Source organism: Nicrophorus vespilloides, unplaced genomic scaffold (genome assembly GCF_001412225.1).
Source record: "Nicrophorus vespilloides isolate i.1.1-1 unplaced genomic scaffold, Nicve_v1.0, whole genome shotgun sequence".
Lineage (NCBI taxonomy): Eukaryota > Metazoa > Arthropoda > Insecta > Coleoptera > Silphidae > Nicrophorus > Nicrophorus vespilloides.
Window position 1 is genome coordinate 41,020 of NW_017099705.1, and position 21,858 is coordinate 62,877.

At 42.1% G+C, this 21,858-nt stretch overlaps 4 protein-coding genes across 8 annotated transcripts; 3 read left to right on the top strand and 1 right to left on the bottom strand.

Annotated features, from left to right (window-relative positions):
• The first annotated feature begins 9 nt into the window (after positions 1-9).
• On the top strand, positions 10-1,460 carry LOC108565280 (phospholipid phosphatase 5). The gene is made up of 3 exons (XM_017924660.1): positions 10-388; positions 634-1,184; positions 1,255-1,460. Exons 1-3 carry the CDS (start codon positions 303-305, stop codon positions 1,365-1,367), a joined length of 750 nt encoding a protein of 249 aa, XP_017780149.1. The 5' UTR covers positions 10-302; the 3' UTR covers positions 1,368-1,460.
• LOC108565281 (acylpyruvase FAHD1, mitochondrial) lies at positions 1,451-2,624 on the bottom strand. Its single transcript, XM_017924661.1, has 4 exons — positions 2,359-2,624; positions 2,203-2,299; positions 1,958-2,101; positions 1,451-1,876 (listed from the first exon to the last, which is right to left on the bottom strand). The coding sequence occupies exons 1-4, from the start codon at positions 2,457-2,459 to the stop codon at positions 1,535-1,537; spliced, it is 684 nt and encodes a 227-aa protein (XP_017780150.1). The 5' UTR covers positions 2,460-2,624; the 3' UTR covers positions 1,451-1,534.
• Positions 2,625-3,243: 619 nt separating this feature from the next.
• On the top strand, positions 3,244-13,743 carry LOC108565276 (beta-TrCP). 3 transcript variants are annotated; one of them, XR_001891168.1, is made up of 10 exons: positions 3,244-4,682; positions 8,502-8,724; positions 8,810-8,996; positions 9,067-9,523; positions 9,587-9,849; positions 9,937-10,126; positions 10,264-10,417; positions 10,613-10,650; positions 10,937-11,082; positions 12,414-13,743. XR_001891168.1 is itself a non-coding variant. In XM_017924649.1 (10 exons), the coding sequence occupies exons 2-10, from the start codon at positions 4,629-4,631 to the stop codon at positions 10,937-10,939; spliced, it is 1,569 nt and encodes a 522-aa protein (XP_017780138.1). In that variant the 5' UTR covers positions 3,244-3,673; positions 3,791-4,628; the 3' UTR covers positions 10,940-10,989. The 3 variants fall into 3 exon arrangements, 2 of the variants coding, with proteins under 2 accessions (XP_017780138.1, XP_017780139.1); XM_017924649.1 differs by lacking the exon at positions 12,414-13,743 and having other exon boundaries at positions 3,244-3,673; positions 3,791-4,682; positions 10,937-10,989; XM_017924650.1 differs by lacking the exons at positions 10,613-10,650; positions 10,937-11,082 and having other exon boundaries at positions 3,245-4,682.
• Positions 13,744-14,005: 262 nt separating this feature from the next.
• On the top strand, positions 14,006-20,563 carry LOC108565275 (exportin-7). 3 transcript variants are annotated; one of them, XM_017924645.1, is made up of 9 exons: positions 14,006-14,880; positions 15,869-17,652; positions 17,718-18,010; positions 18,093-18,443; positions 18,517-18,728; positions 18,814-18,976; positions 19,874-19,951; positions 20,017-20,326; positions 20,433-20,563. In XM_017924645.1, the coding sequence occupies exons 1-9, from the start codon at positions 14,866-14,868 to the stop codon at positions 20,527-20,529; spliced, it is 3,303 nt and encodes a 1,100-aa protein (XP_017780134.1). In that variant the 5' UTR covers positions 14,006-14,865; the 3' UTR covers positions 20,530-20,563. The 3 variants fall into 3 exon arrangements, with proteins under 3 accessions (XP_017780134.1, XP_017780137.1, XP_017780135.1); XM_017924648.1 differs by having other exon boundaries at positions 14,010-14,880; positions 18,814-18,952; XM_017924646.1 differs by lacking the exon at positions 14,006-14,880 and adding an exon at positions 15,574-15,794.
• Positions 20,564-21,858: the final 1,295 nt, after the last annotated feature.

Below are 21,858 nucleotides of genomic sequence, written 5' to 3' on the forward strand. Positions count from 1 at the left end.
TTTTAGCTTAGTTTCGTTTATTTTATTTTTTGATAAAATTTGTTATAGTCGTCGCGTCCTTCGATCCGCGGCGGCGATTGTCGCTCGTGTTACGCGCGGTGGGGCGGGTGGGGAGTTTTTTGCCATTGCATATAACCTCAAAACGACGCCGCCGCCGCCGCCGAATGGGGGAATCGATGTGCGGGCCCCCGTGACGGTTGTCCAGTGCTGGAGTGCAAGAGAGGGACAGAGTTAGAGAAAGGTGCAAAGTTCCAAACAAATCGTCGCAAATTACGAGAAGATTGTCGTCGTCGTCGTCGTCGATGGAGCGGAAAATGTTGGAGCATAAAGGAGACGGCAACCTGATTAGCGAAATCATAACCAGGCTCATCCTGTGGATGGTTTTCATGTACGTAAAGAGAGAGGGTGGTGGTGGTTGTAGAACGATCATTGTTTTCATTAGCAATTTCACAAACTGACATTGACAATTGATATTGTTTGTTATTGATGTGTGTAGCAGTTTTAGTAGTAGTAGTTTTATTATAAAGGAAATGGTGGAGAAATAAAGTCCACTTTTAGTTCGTGGACGCAACAAATTTGAAATCGATGTGCGTTTGGTTATCTAACTCGTTTCGATGTTTTCTCTTCGTTTAGCTACATGGAGCTGTGCACGCCGTTCATCAGGACGATTCAGCCGGAGGAACTGTGGCGGTACAAGTATCCGCCGTCCAGGCAATACGTGACTTCAAATATGCTCTGGTTCACGGTGATTGCGGTGCCGATGATGGTGCTAACGTTGGACGTCATCCGAACGCGAAATCGTGCCGCCTTTCGCAGCGGAATCCTCTGCCTGACGCTGCTGCTGGGCTTGAACGGTTTCGTGACGATCCTGCTGAAGTTGACGGTGGGAAGACCGAGACCCGACTTCTTCTGGCGCTGCTTCCCGGACGGAGGCGGCGACGAGAATCTCGAATGCACAGGCAATCCGCAGAGCGTCCTCGAGGGTCGGAAGAGTTTTCCCAGCGGACACGCGTCCTTCTCCTTCGCCGGTCTAGGTTTTCTCTCGCTGTACCTGAACGGCAAGTGGCGAGCTTTTCAGCCGGGCAACGGGCAAGCCTGGAAGATGATCTGCTGCCTCATACCGATCCTGGTGGCAACATGCATAGCCGTCAGTAGGACGTGCGACTACCACCATCACTGGGAAGGTCGGATCTAAGAAAGCTCCGGACTTTTGTGAACAATGTCTAAATTAAATGATTGTATTCGCTTTTTTAGATGTCACCGTGGGCGGAATGTTGGGTGGAGGACTCGCGTACATCTGCTACAATCTGTATTTCGCCCAGCATCCATCTGGTTCCACGACGACGACCACCACCACCTCAAATTAGCGAGAATATTATATTAGCACGTATTGAACAAGCAAGAAGGCATGTACGCACGAGTGGGGAAAGTGAGAGACGAGAAAGAGAGATATAGAGAGAGAGAAGTGTATATTTGTTCCAATTCCAGTTAATTTTTTTTTTATTATTTTACAACAGATTTTAGAGAATAAACGTTATTCACTTGTTACCGCGAACTTTACGGAGAGCAATCCCTCGATGCCGCCCTCGATCGTGTCGCCTGGGTGGACTGGTCCCATGCCAGGCGGTGATCCGGTGAGGATGAGGTCGTTCGGCTCCAGAGTCATGTAACGTGATACGAAGCTGATGAGCTGCGGCACGTCGAAGATGAGATCGTCGGTGTTGCCCTTCTGCTTGGGTTGCCCGTTTACCGTGCACCACAGCTGCACCTTGTGCGGATCCGTAATCTCTGACTTTTCGATGAACCTGCTCACTGGACAGGCAGTGTCGAATCCTTTGCCGATGCACCACGGCAGTCCGGCGCTCCGTGCGGTCGTCTGCAAAGAAGAAGTTGACAAAAAAAAAAACATTCCCGTGATCATGAATATTATTGATATATATATATGTATTTGTTGTACCAGTTCAGAGGTTGCGGTCATATCCAGGGCGACGCAGTAACCGCCCACGTGGTCCATGGCCGCACCCACCTCGATGTTCTTCCCGCCCTTTCCGATAACCACGCCCAGCTCGATCTCCTCGTTCACCGCGAATCCCTTCGGAATCTACAAGAAAACCAACACATTGCATGTATTTTCCTTAATAACATTAATAACCCACAACCCGCCCGAGATCAAAGTTCGAAACGGTTAATTATCGTCGTTACCACGATGCGCTGTCCTTCGGTGATGTAAGAGGTCGACGGTTTCAGGAAGATCACCGGCTCCTTCGGCGCATCCACCTTCAGAATGGGAAGCAACGCCCTGCATCATAGAAAACACCTTCAAAATGCTGCATCCAAAGTTTCAGAAAAGACACTCACTTGTAATTCATTCCGGCGCCGGCGATCTTCCTTCCCGCCTTTGCAAAGTTCCTGAGCTGTCCGACTGCCATTGCCGCTGTTGCTGTTGCTGTCTCATCCATCGCCGCGTCTCCGACAACAAATGTTCTTGCACTTGTCCTTCCAATTCGAAAGATCCGCTCGCATCGCAGATAACATACCCTCCTTATCTGCTCGATTACAACATTTGCTGCTGCTTTATCACCGAAAAGGTCGGAAAGGTGACGCCCATTTGAATATCCCGCCCCGTGGCACGACTACCAATCCACCGCCAGTTATTTATAACACCCTACCCATTGTTACCGTCACCAGCAGCGATTTCTTTCTTCGACATAAATACAAGAAATAGCAGGGGCGAGATCGATCCGTTGATCTCGGATGTATCATTAAACGAAATGCCAAGTTATTTTAAGATTTAAATATTGTAATGATATCTCGGTTGCCTATCGTATACAACCAAAATTAATGTAATTAGTTAACTAATCGCAATTTGCATTCTATTTGTAAATTGCTTTGCGCAATTTTGAAGACGACTGTTGATTAATGTAGGTCAAATAACTCGCGGAATTGCCTGAATTGCATCGGCCCGTTGCGATGTTTCTATACCGGACTGTTCCGGACGAACATATGAGCGCGCGGGCGCTTTCGAAATCCTACTGCTGACTCCTCACTTTTAAAACATTCGCTGATTTCGATATGCTAAATTATATTAACAATAATTAATAGCATGTTTCGTAATCGATTTCAATGCAATCGCATTCCAATTGGATCGTATGTGATCCAATAGGAATGAAAAAAAAAACAATTTGAATTTGATTTATTTTTCTATATGGTTGGCATCCGAAGCGGTGGTGACATTTCGAGTGGTCGTGTTGTTATGACTGCTTGTGTGTGTCGGTCGGTCGGTCGGTGGGCGCCATTTGTCAGTGGTGGTGGAGCGAGCTGTCAAAACCATATTGATTGCGGTCCGAAGAGATTGAGCGTGTGAATGTGTGCGTTTAGAAGTAAATTCGACGCCGAATTGATGAGCTCCGAGTTGCAGTTGAAATAATAGAAATAAGTAAAGTGGCGGAGATAGAGAGAGATAGAGAGAGAAAGAGAAGAGAGTTTTGCAATGGAAGCGGCGATGCGAGGACACTGCTGCTGTTGCTCCTGCACTGCTCGTTAAGAAGGGAAAAGAGACGAGACGGAAGAGCTGAACAAGTCGGTGTCGGTGGTGCGCGGATAAACCAACAAAAAGAAGAAGGAAAGAAGAATAAGAAGAAGAGGAGGAGGAAGAGTATCGACGACACTGTCTGTACGTGCGCGCGTGTGTATTTGTGAATTTGCACTTTTACACACACACATATATATATAGATATACATATACAGGAATCACGCAGGCAATCGAATAACAGTTAGTGTGTGATTTCAGTTGGAAGTGCTGCACATACACCATACGTTCTTTCATCTATCTGTCGTACCAGCACAGCACACCTTTACCGGCTGAAGCGGGGGAGAGACGAAAAAATAAAACATCGAAGAGAGTGTGAGAGGAAGCAGGAGGAGGTGGAGGAGTGAAGAAGAAGACATCGGCGATCCTGTTTCTTCGTTCTTTTTCTTTTGTTCCTGTTCGTTTCCATCGCGACGAGAGACCGAAGGAAAGGAGGAGGAGGAGGAGAGCGAGTGGAGTTATCCGCCACGAGCAGACTCTGGCGTGCACACACAGACACGGTCGACCTGAAGAACAGTTATATATTAAGTTTTGACGAGAATTCGCAGAGGACGGAGCGAGGTGAGCGTCGCGTGAGTGTGTGTGTGTGAGTGTAGTACGTGCGCTATGCGGACGGTTCCACTAGGTCGTTCCTCTTCTCAAGTAGTAGCAGCAGAAGCAGCAACAACACCAATAACAGCAAAATCAGCCAATCGAACGACCATCCAATTGGAATGAGTTGCCGTTGCCTGACAACGACGATCTTCTTCTGATAGCCGTCGTCTCCCTGCCTAACCCAGTAAAACCCATAGGAACTGACTTGAATTCACACACACAGATACGTCCATCCCCCCACGTCGTGTGCGCGTTTTTAACTTTTTTTTTGTTTGTTTGTTTTATCCTCCCTTAAGTATTTATATTGCCTGCCCACCTCTTATTCTCCCTTTCTTAACTTTCATATTCAACCAAATTTACTTTTGTGGTGCATCCCGTGCAGTGGTATCACCTTCCCCCTTGAATCAGCAAGTGCACAAGTGTTCCTACCTACCAAAAGGAAATTATGATTAAAATGGAAACGGACAAGGTTATTGAGGATTCTAACAGCAATTCGCAGGTAATTGAAAAACATTTTCTCACATTAAAGTCAACATGCAAAATATTTAACCACAACAAAGTGAAATGTCATCATCGTTGCCTGATGCTGCTCCATCTTTGGCCCTTTGTACAAGCGTTAACTAACTAAATGCAACTGGAAATTTTCCATTACAAGAACATGATTCCGCCAGTCATCAACAAACATTGTCAATTGAGACAACCCAAGTTCCATTAACCTGAAATTGAGGAATGTCATTGATGTCTTCTTCTTGTTCGGTTTCATTGTTACCATTGCAGTATTGCTGCAAATCATAAGAATCACAACTAAGAATTAGAAATATTTCATTGTTTAATTCAATTTTAATCCAATGATTAACAACAACTGATGCAGTCTAATGAACCTGGCACAATGTTAATAACGTCATCCAGTTTAGTAATTGTAGCATCCTTTGTTTGTAAAAAAAAAAACAAAAGTTTCACTTTCTTCAATTGTTCAATTCTCCGAGCAACGAAAAACAATAACGTAACGAATTTATGAATTTTAATTTTGAAATCGTACGTAGATTTAGTTTTATTTGATTGTTTGTTTGGTTCGTATTAGTGTAGTGCGAACGATTCGAACGCATCTATAGAAAGTTGTCGCGTTATCAATCGTGTTGTATGCAGCGCGAAATGAACGATAAAGTTCGCGTCCTGATAAGGAGAGGGACGGAGGAGACTTTTTTTTTGAGCAGACAAAAATCTCATTCATATATATACACACACAACAAACTTAACAAATTCACGCACACGTTTTTTCTTTGCAATTTGTGAATGAAAACTGAGAATTTCCGTTGCGTTCCTTCCGCTGAAACCATATTATCTGTTCTTGTTGTTGTTGTTGTTGTCTGCATCCAATCATTTGTTTATGAATCATTTGTTTTCGAATTTTATTTACAAGCCTCCGTGAATACTTACATACATCTACACAATTAACTATGCGAGTGCTCCTGGAGGACGGGACATACCTCACCGCCGATGTGTTAAAATCGTCGACCTTTTATTTTTTTCCTCCTTTTCGAATAATTTGTTTAAACAATTCAATTAGCCGTGGCCTACTGTGATGTTGCATATATTTCGCTGATATTTGTTCGGCTCGTTTCCATTTAGCCAGCCACTCATCATATCTGCGTATCTGCCTCGTTTCTATGATAACGTGTGCTGTTGCTAAGTAATTTTAACAATAGCAGCAACAACGAAACGGAATTGGCAAAGTGATCGTCGTCGGTTAGTTTAATTGAGTTGAACAAAAATTCGGTGAGTTAATTCTATTCCATTAAATGAAAGCTTAGATTCGTTTCTGTACACACACATATACGTGTACAACAGCGGTGTTTAGCTATGGCAACGGCTGGTATTGTTTAAATATCGTTACCAGAAGAAACGGGTTCTACGAGCCCGTTACGGTGATCCCATGGCAACGAAATAAATAATATCTAGACTAGAAGTACCTGTGTACATTGGCAATGGTGCTGTGGTTGAAGAAGAAGGAGGAAGGAAGGAAGGAAGGAAGCAGGTCGGAGGATCGTACAGATTGGAAACGAATTCAGAGTGAAAACACAATTGTTACTTTCTATCTGGATGGGTCGAGGGGAAAGTGTGTATGTTTGTTTTAGTGTGTGTGTGCATTCGTTAAATAATTTAATTCAATCGTTTCACTCTAATGTCTTCACAGCAGATTGAGGGAGAAAGAAGAGGAGAATTGCGATTTATTTCGGGGTTAAGGCGGGAAAGTTAGTATTTGGTTGCTTCGTTAGTATTTGGTTCGGCTCGGATGGAAGCAGAAAGTGTTGCTAATTAACACATGCACGTTTCTTTTCTTATAACTTTTTATTTTTGTTTCAACGAAGGCTAAAGAATCGCATCGTTCTTACAAATAAATCATCTACAGATTTTTGTTAGCTGTGTGCACGACTAGTGTATGTTGCTTCGTTGCAAGGCTATTATACTACTACTACTACTACGTTGATTCTAGTGAGTGAGGAGTGAGGAAGACGACCATCGCGGGCGAATGAATCGAGCGCAAAACAAGAAAAAGAAAAAAATGTAACATTAACAAATGAAGGAGGAAGAAACTACCTCTTCCTCGTTCGTTTGTTCGTTCGCTCTCTCACTCATTCTGCATCCGCTGAAGGATTTATGCTAAGAGATTCGTGCTCTCGCTATTTTACATTTCTTTTTGCTGACGGTCACGACCTTCTCTCGTTATATTCAAGTCCATCTTCCGGTTATTGGATAAAACCATTAAGACCACTCGATTTAGGAGGGAATCATAGTTACCTGTCCGAGAGCTATGCATTTATAGACAGCACAGTTTTAAAGAGTATCGATGAATAACTGTAGGTTTTTTTGTAAATGTTCGTTTTATTTTTTTTTCTTGTCTTTGTGCTTCGTAAGCGGAAGTTCATTGAAAGGAACTACAAATAAATCGGAGCAGCAACAATTTCAGGGACGTAACAACGTTTCCATGGAAACACTACTCTGTTTCTTGACAACGAAATGGTGGATCTTCTGCTCGAATATTGTTGTTAGCAACAGGTGTTGTTTGTTGTAGCAGCAGCAGGACCAACGGTGACGCAAAGAGCGCGAGAACTGCACACCATTTCCTCGTTCTTTGTTGTTGTTGTTGTCGTTGTTGTTTTTTATTAGTTTTCTTCTTCTTCTCTTGTTAGCGTCTGTCGTTTTCTTCATATCCGTTCGAGATAATAACCGACGGATAGACCGCAATTTCCTGGTGATGCAAGGAAGCTACAACAACGGCAACCAACCAGTTAACTAACTACATTATATCTAATGCAATGTGTGGATGGTTTTGTCAAGAAGTTTAGTTCTTTTCGTCGAGCGACAGATGAGAAGCGAAAGAGAGGATAGAAGAGTCGAATGAAAATATATAAATTGGAAATCGGAGCGGAAGCGTTTTCTAAAGAAGCACTATTATAATGGGACAACAGCAGTTGCCCATTTGTTTATAACTGCTCATTTGATAACGAATACTAAACGCGCAATGAAAGTAATAGCAGTAATAGAGTTACGATTATAATAATAATAATTCAATGTGTGTGGTATGTATCGTTTGTACAAGAAGAATTGAAGATAGAAAGAGGTCGAATGTAGAAAGGAAGGAAGGAAGGTCGGAGGGGGTCGATGATCGTCTATTTTCGTGCGTCGTCTGGAATGCATCATAACTGAAGAATAGATGCTCTGACTCATTGCAATTGTTTTCCTGCTGATAACACCTTTCGGAATCGTTTCGTATCATAGTAAAATTGATTGATTAAATCGATCGTGTTGTTGTTTCGTGTAGAGTTTGTATAATACGAAAAAGAACAATTAGTTAAACTTTCGCGATTCAATTCGATGTTTGTTGCAATTGATGATGATTATTAAGTGGTGTGGAGCGTTAAGTAATGGAAAGTTTCCGTTTGCGGACACAAAATTGTAATAATATAAATAATATATACAATATATGAAGTAACAAAGAAATGATAATAATGATGTTTTGTTTGTTGTGTGTGAGCGCGCGCGAAGAAGAAGGAAAGATAATTTCTATTTCTAGTTGTTGATTGAGGGCAATGATGAGGGGAGGAGTGTTTAATCGAAAGGAAATTGTGTGGAGCTATCCAATTTCTATCAAATAAAGAACGGACGAAGAAACGCACGCCGCATGCTCGATGCGTCAAGATTGCGCAATTAGTTGCAATTGTTTTTGTCTTTCTTAGAATATATTAAAAAGAAGCATGATCTATCGATGTGGATTTTATTTTATTTATTAATGATTGTTGTTGTTGTTATTGTCTAGTTTCCGATGACGATGATTTATGATCCGGCGAGGAAGAAGGAACCGTCCGCGGAATTGATAGACGAACGGAACATATGTTTGCACTACTTCGAAAAATGGAGCGAATCGGATCAGGTGGAGTTCGTCGAGAGTTTGCTCTCGAGGATGTGCCACTATCAACACGGACACATCAACACCTACCTGAAGCCGATGCTGCAGCGCGACTTTATCTCTTTACTGCCAAGTGAGTGCGAATCAATCGACGTAGTAGTAGATGTAACAAATTATTAAATGTATGATGATTGTTTGTTTGTTTGTTTCGGTTGCAGAGAAAGGATTGGATCACGTTGCCGAGAACATCCTCTCGTACCTGGACGCGGAGAGCCTCTGCGCAGCAGAATTGGTGTGCAAGGAATGGCTTCGGGTGATATCGGAGGGAATGCTGTGGAAGAAGCTGATCGAGCGCAAAGTTCGGACGGACTCGCTGTGGCGGGGCTTGGCGGAGCGACGACAGTGGTAATAAGATAGACGGAGGAGAGATGTATTTATCAATGGATTTGGTTTGATTTTGTCGATTCTATTTAAGGATTCAATACGTATTCAAACCGAGACCGGGCGAGAGTCACAGGCCGCACACCTTCTATCGGTCGCTGTATCCGAAGATCATACAGGATATCGAGAGCATCGAAAACAATTGGAGGATGGGTCGTCACATCCTGCAGCGCATCAACTGTCGTTCGGAGAACAGCAAAGGCGTCTACTGTCTGCAGTACGACGACCAGAAGATCGTTTCGGGTCTGAGGGACAACACGATCAAGATATGGGACCGTGGCACGCTGCAGTCGACGAAAGTGCTCACCGGTCACACCGGATCTGTGCTCTGTCTGCAGTACGACGATAAGGTCATCATCAGCGGCTCCAGCGATTCGACGGTGCGCGTCTGGAACGTCAACTCCGGCGAGCTGGTGAACACTCTGATCCACCACTGTGAGGCAGTGCTGCATCTCCGATTCAACAACGGTATGATGGTGACATGTTCGAAGGTACGATGATGTAAATACATAAGAGTCATAAGAGTCAATGTACTAATTATACGTTGTTTGTAGGACCGATCGATAGCTGTGTGGGATATGACTTCGCAGACGGACATCACGTTGAGGAGGGTGCTCGTCGGACACAGGGCGGCCGTGAACGTGGTCGACTTTGACGAAAAATACATCGTATCGGCGTCCGGCGATCGGACAATTAAAGTGTGGAACACGTCGAACTGTGAATTTGTGCGGACTCTGAACGGTCACAAGAGGGGCATCGCCTGCCTCCAGTACAGGGATAGGCTGGTGGTCAGCGGCAGCTCCGACAACACCATTAGGTGACGAACATACATATACATACATACATATACACATCATAAACAAACTTAACATTTTTTTTTTCTCCTCCTCCTCCTCTTCTTCAGATTATGGGATATAGAGTGCGGCACGTGTTTGCGCACGCTCGAGGGTCACGAGGAATTGGTGCGTTGCATACGTTTCGATTCGAAACGTATCGTCAGCGGTGCCTACGACGGCAAGATCAAGGTGTGGGACCTTTTGGCAGCCCTGGATCCCAGGAAACCGGCCAACGCTCTCTGCCTGCGGACACTGGTGGTAAATCAATTCCTTTACTATTAAATACATTATGCGCCGCCGCCGCTACTATTATTAATATTATTATTGACGTCGTCGCTTGACGCTTTTTACTTACTTACTCATTACTTACTTGTTCAATTTGTGCGTGCACACAGGAGCACACGGGCAGAGTCTTCCGGCTGCAATTTGACGAGTTCCAAATTGTGAGCAGCTCCCACGACGACACAATACTCATTTGGGATTTTCTGAACTCGACGGACAACAGCGCAGTCAGCAGCATGCAGATGTCGACGACGAGGAGCCCCTCGCGTAAGTACCACCGCACCTGTATAACTCCTACTTCTTTTCATCCTCACCGACTAACGGTTCCAATGATAACGGTAACAATCATAACACCATTGCATCAAACTCTCTTTTGTTGTTTCTGTATTATTTTCTGTGTGTTGTTCTTGTTGTTTTTAAGGAAATTGCATAAATTCTCTTTTGTTTTCTCTTCTTTTTTAGCGACGAATTTTGATGAGTTTTTAGTGTATGAGGATTCGGTGCGTGTATAAATCATATTTAATCAAGCAACAATTTTTTTAACTAACTTGTACCTTCTCTTTTTGTTTTTGTTTCTTTTTCGTGCTTCGCTCGTTGTTTCTTCCTCTCGATCGACGATTCTGTGGGGGGTCGGTCGATCGGTATGGTTTCGATTGTGGACGTTCGAATCCTCCATCCACTGCGGCGACGATCATCAACATCATCTCGACTATTCCAAAATTTATTCCTCCGTTTATTTTAAATCCGTTCCGGGGATCGTTCGATCGTTCGTTCCAAAACATGTAGTAATCTCGAATGTGGGGGATAAGCCTGATATTGGATTTAGAGACAGAGAGAGAAAGAGAGAACAGAAAAAAAAACAAAAGAGTGAGAGAGAGACTCTGAGAGATGAAGGATCTGTGGTGTCGTGAGAAAAGAAGAAATGCATATAGGTATAGTAAGAGAAATGAAAAATAGATGGAGGAGGGTGTGTGTGAGTGTGTGAGAGAGAGAGAGAGAAATTACAGAGATAGATACAATTACAGAAGAGAGCGAGAGAGAGAATGGGGTGAAAATCGTGGACCTAGTCCTCCTCCTACTCTTCTCCATCAAATATGTTGAAGAAAAATAGTCTTATGTACATTCACGAAAGATCGTAGTTTTTGTTTGTTTATTATTATTATTAATTGTTTTTGAAAAATTATTTCCAACATTATTATCTTCTTTTTAATTTGTTATCAATGTAAAAGAAATGAAACGAAGTCGCAGACTTGCGAAAGTAATGATGATGATGATGATGATCATGATATCATCATCACCATAACAACATCAAACAAATCCAATGTTACTGTTATTACCATCACCATCGCTACTATATCACCATGACCATCAACACCACCACCACCACCATATATCATCATCATTTGATTTCATCATCTTCTGGTTTTAGGTTTAAGTTTAGTAAATACAAATATATTTATGCGTATCTCATCATATTACATTGTAATTTATTTTTATTATTATTATTATTAGTTTATTTGTTTATGTTGACACATATATATATATACATCTATATATATATACATACATATAAAAGAAAACAAACACAAACATTGAAACATCTTTAAAATCTTCGTTTTTGTTTGTTTTTTTTTTACTCAATTATTATTAGTTATAGAGAATATATGCGTACGTAGTGGGCGGTCCACCATCCCTTGGTTACCATGACAAATAAATATTCAGTTAGCTTCATTTTTTTTTACGACAATTTTTTGTTTTTGTTACTCTTAGGAAACTGTGAGCACCTTGAGAGAAGCCACTTGTGATTTTTTTTTTGGCAATTTTGATTTTATTTATTACACTATTTATAAACGAATTAAAAAAAACCAACAACTATATTTATATATACATATACGAAAAAAGAAAACAACTAAATGGGAATACATTTAGCGTAAGTGAATAAAGCTGGTTAATTAGTATAGTTTAATTGATGATGATTTAATGCTGCTGTAAAAAAAAAACAAAGAAAAGAAATTACCCACACACACATTTCCCACAACACCATTCATGACGGGATCACAATTGGTCTTCGTTTCTATAGCAACAAGACGTTTGGATGGCGGCGGCAGCAAACAAATGGAGAAGGATCCGTTGCCAGGAAGATTTCTGTTTGTTGTTTTATTTTTTATGTTTTTTTTTCTTTCTTTTTTAAATTAAGAAAGAAGCAAAAGAAAAACGTGTGGTGCTGCGTACGTTTGTGATTGATTTTGATGTTCTGTTGCAGCGTTTGAGTGATATATGCTGGGGAGGCACGGATGATGGGAGGTTCGATATTTCTCGTAACGCGACGCGAAGATGCAAAGAATACCGACAAAGAAAGACACGCACGCACGCAAGCAAGCAAGCAAGCATCCCGACTCCTCCCACTTCGGAGCCGCCCCCTGCCCCCAACACATCAAGACGGCGACTAACAGTTTCCGTTTGTTTTCACGTATCCATTGTTCGCGTACGAAAGAAAAACAAACAAAACAAAAAAAGAGACGTCATTTGTTGTTGTTGTTGTTGTTGTTGTTGTCAACGCACCGCATATGTTATGTGTCCTTCTCTTGTCCGTTTGTTTTGTTTTCGTCTCTCTTTCGTTATCATCCCCCATGGATGTCTAGTTTATCGCATGTGTGCGCGCTCGTTCCATTTTGTTTTTGTTTCGTTAATCTCGACGCGAGTGTCCAGAGAGTGTCTTCACGGACACGTAGGACACACAGAAGACATAAACCGTTAAATGTTCGTGTTTTAACTTTGTAAGACTATATAAACACTCACACACACACTATAGTGTATATACCTAGTTACGAATTTATACCAATTTATATTTATATATATATATTACCTTCTTTAAATATGTACCGTTCGTTTTTATGTTTCTTTATTTAAATTTAAATGTTTCGTTACTTTTTCGCACATTCTGTAAATGTAAGCAAAATCGAAGAGAAACGTATAATAGCTATTATTAAATGATAGTACTAGCATTACTCCATAGCAACCAATCAATCAATCTATCCTATGTTGTTGTTTTGTTTTTATATATTTTTTATATTGTATATTAGTAACTATGTACTGTTATTGTTTTGTTTTCGCATATCGAAACTAATCGTGAGTGCAAAACAATCGTACAAGACGTACAATTCGCATGAAGAAACTTTACTTTTTTGTCTGTTTTGTTTTCGTAATGTTCTTCTTGTTTTTTTTTTGTCACCGTACGCGAATTACCTGATCAATATATTTATACATAATAAGCAAAAGTTTAAGTAGTTGTTTCAAAAATTGCTGCTACCTGCTGCATCAGAAGAAGAAGGAAATTGCATCTTACATAGTAGGAACAACAGCAACAAAATTTAAAAAAAAGAACCCTAATTGTGTAGTCTGTAAGAGTTAGTGTGTACCCATTTTACCCTTTTCAGTAGTTACTAAACCACTGACTAAAACAGATGAAGGAGAGATTAAAAAAAGTGAAACACAAACAAAAAAATTAATTAATTAATTATTAATAATAATTTTAACGATTATGAAAAGCTTTTTGTGATAAAGAAAGAAAGAAAGAAAAACAACAACAAAATATTATTGTACGTATAAATATGTAATATTATAAAAATTATGTAAAATATTTGAGAGTGAAAAGGAGGATGAGGAGTAGGAAGGATCGACAAATTTCAATAATAATAATAATAGTAATAATAATAAAAAGTTTTTTGATCAAACGATATATAAATATATATATATATATATGTTTCATTGCATTGTTACCAACCCTCGTACGTGTTTAATATTACGTAACTATTTTCGAAATTTAAATATTGGTGGCGCGCGCGCGCGCGCATCTCTCGATGTAATTAATACGTGTGCTGTGATTTGTCGCGTTCGAATGTTTTTCAATGCCTTCTGCTGCCATCGGTGAAACATCAGCAGCGGAAATAGTTTGCGTATGCGTTGATATCGAAATTCGCGTCAAGAGTTGATGATTAGATGAACGACAACGGACGAACTGATATGCGATAAGCGAAATTTGAATTTGAATATTTTTGTTTTTGCGTAGAGGGCGCTACGTCGCTACCAACCGCAACAATATGACAGTTGCGCTTGCGTCCTTCCCCGTCAAGTTGACATGTTGCAGACGGTTCGCTCGAGTTTCAAGCGAGAAAATTGTGCATTTTGCTTTGTTGTGTGCGTGCTTTAGCTCGCATAAACACACACATACACACACACACGCGCGTACACACTTAACTCTGAACAGTATATACATATAAGTGTGTGTGTGTGTGTATATATATATATATAGATAGATAGGTAGTTCAATTGAGAGGACATTACTGTGTGTTGGTGAGCGAGTAAGTGCGAGTGCGAGTGTTTGCTGGTGTGTGCATGTATGTTATGTATGTACATGCATGTCAACGGAAGCGGTGAATAGAGTTGGATGCGTGCTGCGAGTACGTCGGATTCGGATGCGATTTCATCTTCGGCAGAAGTAGAAGAGTAAGGAAGTGGTGGAAAAAGTAGTAAAAGAAGAGCAAGAGGCGGAGGACGGACGGACGGACGGACGTCAGGTTAGGAGGAGGCCTACCTCAAGGTGCAGGCCTGCCGCGCTTCTCCACATCCCATACCGTTTCTATCGGAATTCAGAGATCGAAGTGCTCTTGCTGCTACAAATAACGAACACCGGAGACACACACCAATGAGCGAAAATGGCTGATGAACAGGTACAATACAATAACGAACATTATGCTTATTGCTGCATCTCTTCATCATTGTATGTAAACACACTCGCTCACTCACTCACGCGCACGTACAAACAACAACGATTGCGTTGGATGCGGAGGAGTAGAAAAGGAAAAGAAAAGAAATTAACCCGCAAACCATCATCCTTTGTTTATGTTTTGATCGGTAACCTGCATTTCATTTGCGCAAATCATCGTGACCATTTTAAGGCACACACTGATTCACTCACTCACTTAGGGCACACTCTCCATCCTAATGTCTTATCATCATTGAATACTTGATTATTACGTGCCCCCTCGCACGAGACGATTGAAACGCAGTCACTCTTATATAAGTTGAGTTGATAACAAAAAAATAATAATCTAAGGGGGCGACAAATGCTGACAACGACAACACAAAAATCACCATTCAATTGTTTATCTTGTTGTTGGTGTGTTTGTGTGTCAACTGTATGTTTATAGAAATTTAATGTATAATATCTGTGCTGTGCAGCAGCAGTGGCAGCAGCAGCAACAACTGCATCAATCTCCTGTTTATCTAATAAGATGCAAGCATTGTTTGTGTTTTTGGTCAAAGTCTGAATGGGAAGGGATTCGTTATTATTTTTTTATTGTTCTCTTATCCATTGTGTGACACTGATAAATTATTGGATTGCATTCATTTATCAAGTGTTGCAAATAGATATGATGATGGCAAAACAATAGCGAAACTATTTTATTTTTTGTGTGGAATGAAGTCCATGTTTGCGATTGTGCTCGACAATCCCATATTTGTTTTTTTGTTGTTGTTGTTGTTTGGATGTCATGAGATTTGGTTGTGTTGCTGCATTAGTGTCAGATTTGCTGGAGGTGTTTTAAAATAGGCTTAGTGGTGAGAGACTCTGAAGATGGACAGAGTGAGTAGTTGTTTCTTTAGAGTGTTTGTGCAGAGTATGGGAGTGATATTTATTAATTAATCAATCTTTTGTAGGAAATCAGGCAGTTGGAGCTGTTGTGCAAACAGCTGTACGAGTCGCAGGAGACGTCGATCCGTGCTGAGGCCGAGAAAGGTCTGGTGGTGTTCCAGGAAGGACCGGACGCTCTGACGAAATGCCAGGTGCTGCTGGATAGGGGCGATTCTTGCTACGCGCAGCTCCTTGCCGCCACCACCCTGACGAAGCTGGTGTCGAGAAACGCACAGGCGTTAGGATTGCAGCAGCGTGTCGACATCCGGAACTACGTGCTCAACTATCTGGCGACGAGGCCCAAATTGCCGGCGTTCGTCGTTCAAGGTCTCGTCTCGCTGTTCTCGCGCATCACCAAACTGGGATGGTTCGATACGCACAAGGAGGAGTACGTGTTCCGCAACGTGGTCAGCGATATCAGCAAGTTCCTGCAGGGCTCCGTCGAACACTGCATGATCGGGGTGCAGCTGCTCGCCCAATTGACGTGCGAGATGAATCAGATCTCCGATGTCGAGGCGAACCGTTCGCTGACGAAGCATCGCAAAATTGCCTCCTCGTTTCGCGACACGCAGCTCTTCGAGATCTTTCGGTTGAGCTGCTCGCTGCTGGGGACGGCGCGAGAGAATTGCAAAAATTTGAATTTTAACGACGAGGCGCAGCACGGTCTCATGACTCACCTGTTGAAGCTCTCGCAGAATTGCCTCACGTACGACTTTATCGGCACCACCACAGACGAGTCCTCCGAAGATCTGTGCACCGTGCAGATCCCGACGAGCTGGCGACCCGCATTCCTAGACTCCACCACGCTGGAGCTCTTCTTCGACATGTACCATTCCCTGCCGGCGACGCTCTCCTCGCTGGCACTCTGTTGCCTCGTTCAGATCTCGTCGGTGCGCAGATCGCTCTTCTCCAACACGGAGCGCTCCAAGTTCTTGGCGCACCTCGTGAACGGAGTCAAGCACATCCTGCAGAATCCACGTGGACTGAGCGATTCGGCCAACTACCACGAGTTTTGTCGACTGCTCGCTCGCCTCAAGTCCAACTATCAGCTGGGAGAGTTGGTGATGGTCGAGAATTACCCAGAGGCGATTCAGCTGATAGCCAAATTCACTGTGCAGAGTCTGCAGATGTGGCAGTTCGCACCGAACAGTGTCCACTATCTGCTGAGCCTGTGGCAGCGAATGGTCGCGTCCGTGCCGTACGTGAAGGCGACCGAACCGCATCTGCTCGAGACGTACACACCGGAGGTGACGAACGCATACATCACGTCGCGACTGGAGTCTGTGGCGGTCGTGGTGAGAGACGGTCTCGAGGATCCGATCGACGATCTGGGCATGGTGCAGCAGCAGCTCGAGCAGCTTTCGGTGATCGGCAGATGCGAATACGAGAAGACGTGCACCCTGCTGGTGCAGTTGTTCGATCAATCGGCGCGCACCTATCAAGAGGTGCTCGCAAACAGCCAATCGCAGCAGATCGACGTGACCGTGCAGGAGGGTCGTCTCACGTGGCTAGTCTACATAATCGGGGCGGCGATAGGTGGTCGCGTCTCATTCAATAGCAATGAGGAGCACGACGCGATGGACGGCGAACTGGTCTGCCGCGTTCTGCAGCTGATGAATCTCACCGATTCACGACTATCGCAGGGTGGCTGCGAGAAACTCGAGCAGGCGATGCTCAGTTTCTTCGAGCAGTTCAGGAAGATCTACGTCGGCGATCAGGTGCAGAAAAATTCTAAAGTTTACAGGAGATTGTCGGACGTGCTCGGTCTGGCGGACGAGGCGACCGTCCTCAGCGTCTTTATCAGGAAGATGTACGTGTGCTTTATTTTGCAGAAGGGTGAATTAATATTTATTAATAATTATTTTCTTTGCGCAGCATAACCAATTTGAAATATTGGGGTCGCAGCGAGCAGATAATCAGCAAGACGCTGCAGCTGCTGAACGACCTCTCCGTCGGCTACAGCTGCGTGCGAAAGTTGGTCAAACTGGACGAGGTGCAGTTCATGCTGAACAATCACACCAGTGAGCATTTTCCATTCTTGGGCAACGCGGTCGCCGTCAACGAGATGCGCTGCAGGTCGATGTTTTACACGTCTCTGGGCCGTCTGCTGATGGTCGATCTGGGCGAGGACGAGGATAGATTCCACAATTTCATGTTACCATTGACCGGTAAGCGAGCGAGCGAGCGAGCGACCGACCGAACGAGCAAATAATATACATATATCGTTTACATTTTGATTGTTTTGTTAAGGTTCGTTCGAGAGGATCGGGACGCTGTTCAGTGCATCCGAGACGCCGATGTTTTCTACCGACGAAACTAAGAAGGCTCTCATCGGTTTATCGAGGGACCTCAGAGGATTGGCGTTCGCCTTCAACACGAAAACGTCGTACATGATGCTCTTCGATTGGATTTATCCGAGTTACATACCTATTCTGCTGAGGGCCATCGAGTTGTGGTATCACGACCCGCAGGTTACGACGCCTGTCCTGAAGCTCTTCGCTGAACTGGTGCAAAATCGTTCGCAACGATTGCAATTCGACGTGTCCTCGCCGAACGGCATACTCCTCTTCAGAGAAGCTAGTAAAATTATTTGTAGTTACGGTAAGTAACGATTGCTTGACGATTCACGATGACCACGACAATAATCTCTATCTTCTCATGCGCTTTCATGCAGGTAATAGAATATTAAATGTAGAAGTACCAAAAGAGCAGACTTATCCGCTGAAACTGAAGGGCATGTCCATATGCTTTTCTATGCTGAAGGCGGCACTCTGTGGCAGTTACGTCAACTTCGGGGTTTTCCGTCTGTACGGTGACGAAGCGCTCGACAACGCGCTCAACATATTCGTCAAGCTGCTTCTCTCCATTCCCCAATCGGACTTACTGGTAAGTGGACACAACACGCACGCACGCACACGCACATACTATCCGAATATGATGAATGACGATGAGTCGTGTCGTGTTTTTGCAGGATTATCCGAAGCTGTCGCAGACTTATTACGTGCTGCTCGAGTATTTGGCCCAGGACCATATGGCGTTCCTGTCGACGCTGGAGCCGCACGTATTCCTCTACATTCTGTCCTCCATTTCGGAGGGCTTAACTGCCTTAGGTGGGCGACTTAATACCTACACAGGTCTGTGCAGTTCAGGGACGTGCAGTACAGCAAAACCAACCTCCCAAAAAAAAAAATATAAGATTATATATATATATGTGACATAGACACACACACGCACACATAGAGAGAGAGAGAGAGAGAAAATATCAAAAATGTAAACTTGCAATACGAAAACACACATTTACAACATCGTATCTACAAGAATCGAAGAATGAACCCTTCGATTTCCACTCATCTTTTCCCTTTTCGTGTTTCTCTCATTGCCACTTTTCAATATTCAATTATATCACGATCACCAGCAATTGTTCTCTCTTTTTGTAATGACAATGGACCGACAATTGTTTCCATAATTATTATTTTTCATTTAAAATTTTCGATTACTTTTCCTTTTTTTTTTAGAAATTCTATGTGGAAATGATTGTAGAGAATGTGTGTCTCTAGGTCTTGTTTTGTTTTTGTTTTTTTTTTTACATTTTTGATTTTCGTTTCTAATTTGAGTTTAGTTTTATTTATTTGATTTGGGTCTGCTGCTGTCTCTGACTGTACAAACTTAGAGTCGTAGACTTTTCTTTAAGTTATGTTATGTTTTTTTTGTGTTTGTTTGATTGTTTTTTTTAATCGTGTTACATTAGTTTTATTTGTTTTTTTTGTTCAATTGTTTTGCATTTTCGCGAATTTTCTATTTTGTTGTTGTATATGAATTGATTGGCTTTTGTAGACTAAGCTGATTAATCTCAATTCGGCTTTTTGGCATGCTTGCGATTTCTATTTATTTTTTTTTTGTTTGTTTTTGTTCAAGTATTTTTCTCTCATTAGCTCATTTTGTTGTATGTATGTATGTGTACGTATGTACGTAAATCGCACACGTTATTAATTTGCGCGTTTTCGTGTCGTCTCTGCTTCGTCTGTTTCCAGATACGATGGTCTGCACCGGCTGCTGCGCCACCCTCGATCACATTGTAACATATTTATTTAAACAGTTGACCCAAAAAGGTGAGTCTTTACTTTGGTGCTGGTGCTGTTTTGTAACAACAACAATCTTGTATTTGTATTTTCAGCGTTTCCTGGTAAGAAACCTGTGGTGCCGATCAGTGACATGTTCTTGAAGGTGCTCGAGGTGCATCCGGAGATCCTGCAGCAGATCCTGAGCACCGTTCTGAACGTGATCATGTTCGAGGATTGCAGAAACCAATGGTCCATGTCGAGGCCGCTGCTCGGACTGATCCTCCTGAACGCCGACTACTTCAATCAGATGCGCGAGAACATCATCAGAAGTCAACCGCCCGACAAGCAGGCGGCGATGGCCCAATGGTTCGAGAACCTTATGGAGGGTATCGAGAGGAATCTTTTGACGAAAAATAGAGACAGGTATGTGTGTGATGTGTGGTGTGATGTGATTGATGATGCGTCCTGTCCTGTCCTGCCCTGTCCTGCTACAGCATCAATAATGATGATTCGTTCGTTCTTGTTTCAGGTTTACGCAAAACCTGTCGACGTTTCGCAGAGACATAAACGATTCTTTGAAAGGACCCAATGTTAATACATCAGTTAGTGATATGATGACATCATAGTGATTTTAAGTACATAAAAGAAATGATAATTTTCTCCACACGTTGTTTTTCTTTTTCATCATTTTTTTTCTCTATTTTATAATGTTTTTAAATTGCCGAATTAACTATACTCACTCTACGCATTATAGATTATATTATTATTATTATTGTTTTCATTGTTCTTCTCTAAATGTCTCTTACTGCTACAACGCACTCTCTTCACTATTTCTCATTCATTCATTCACTCACTATTCATTCTGTTTCTCTCTGTCTATTTGTTTACAAATTATATATATATATTTATGTAGATTAGATACTGTACGTTGTTTCTACTCTTCTGTCTTCGGAAGTAGATTATGAATGAATTGTTGTATGCAAATGGAAGAAAAAACAGACATAGTGAAATTCGGAGAGAGGTGGCGAGTCGGAGATAGATTATAAATATTATTGAAGAAGGAGTGAAGAAGCAGAAGAAAGAAGGGATGTTTGATGAAGATGATTCATAATGAATGAATGAATGTTTGTGTAGTGTGTGTGTGCGTGCGTGCGTGTGTTACTGTGACTGCTGCTGTGTACAAAAAACGACGACGACATCATTGCATTTATTTTTGTACTGCAATTATTCTCGTCTTTACTCTCTCTCTCTCTCTTTCTATCTGCATATCAAAAACTACATTCATTCATTTATTTTTTTCTTGTTTTAAGCATCGGAACGCATTTTTTGTTTTACTTTTACAATTCATCGACATTATTTCAATCTTGTTTCACATAGATACATACTGTATTATTTTTATATTATTGTTTGAAGCGACCACAACACTAACTATCCCCCTCCCCCCCTTTATTTTGTTTTTGTTCTCTTTATTCAAACAGCCTACTATCTTGACTATCTCTTTGTTGGACAATAAAAGAAAGATTAAATACAAAAACTGAAAGTAATTACAAACTGATGAATACAATTGCAAAATCCGCCCGTTTTCTTTAATTTGCAAATTTCGTGTGTCGTGTGTACGTACGTAAGCAGTAAGTAGTATTCTATTATAAAGTGCACAAATACGAAATGTAAATTTGAACGGTGCCTGAACTACAATATTTAAAATATTGCTAACAGATGGCGCTAGTTGTTTAAAAATAAAAACGCCTAAAGTGCAGGCAACCAAACACTATTACGAAAACCACGATGACAACACAAAGATATATGTAGGCTCGTTCGAAAGGTGAGCTTTTCAGCTTTCATACAAGTGGTCAATGATGTAATTATCTTAAGGGGTTGTCGAGATATTCACGAAATGAAAAAAAAATCGAAAAAAACGTCGTTTCTCTGTTACGCAACAAACATTACGTAACTTT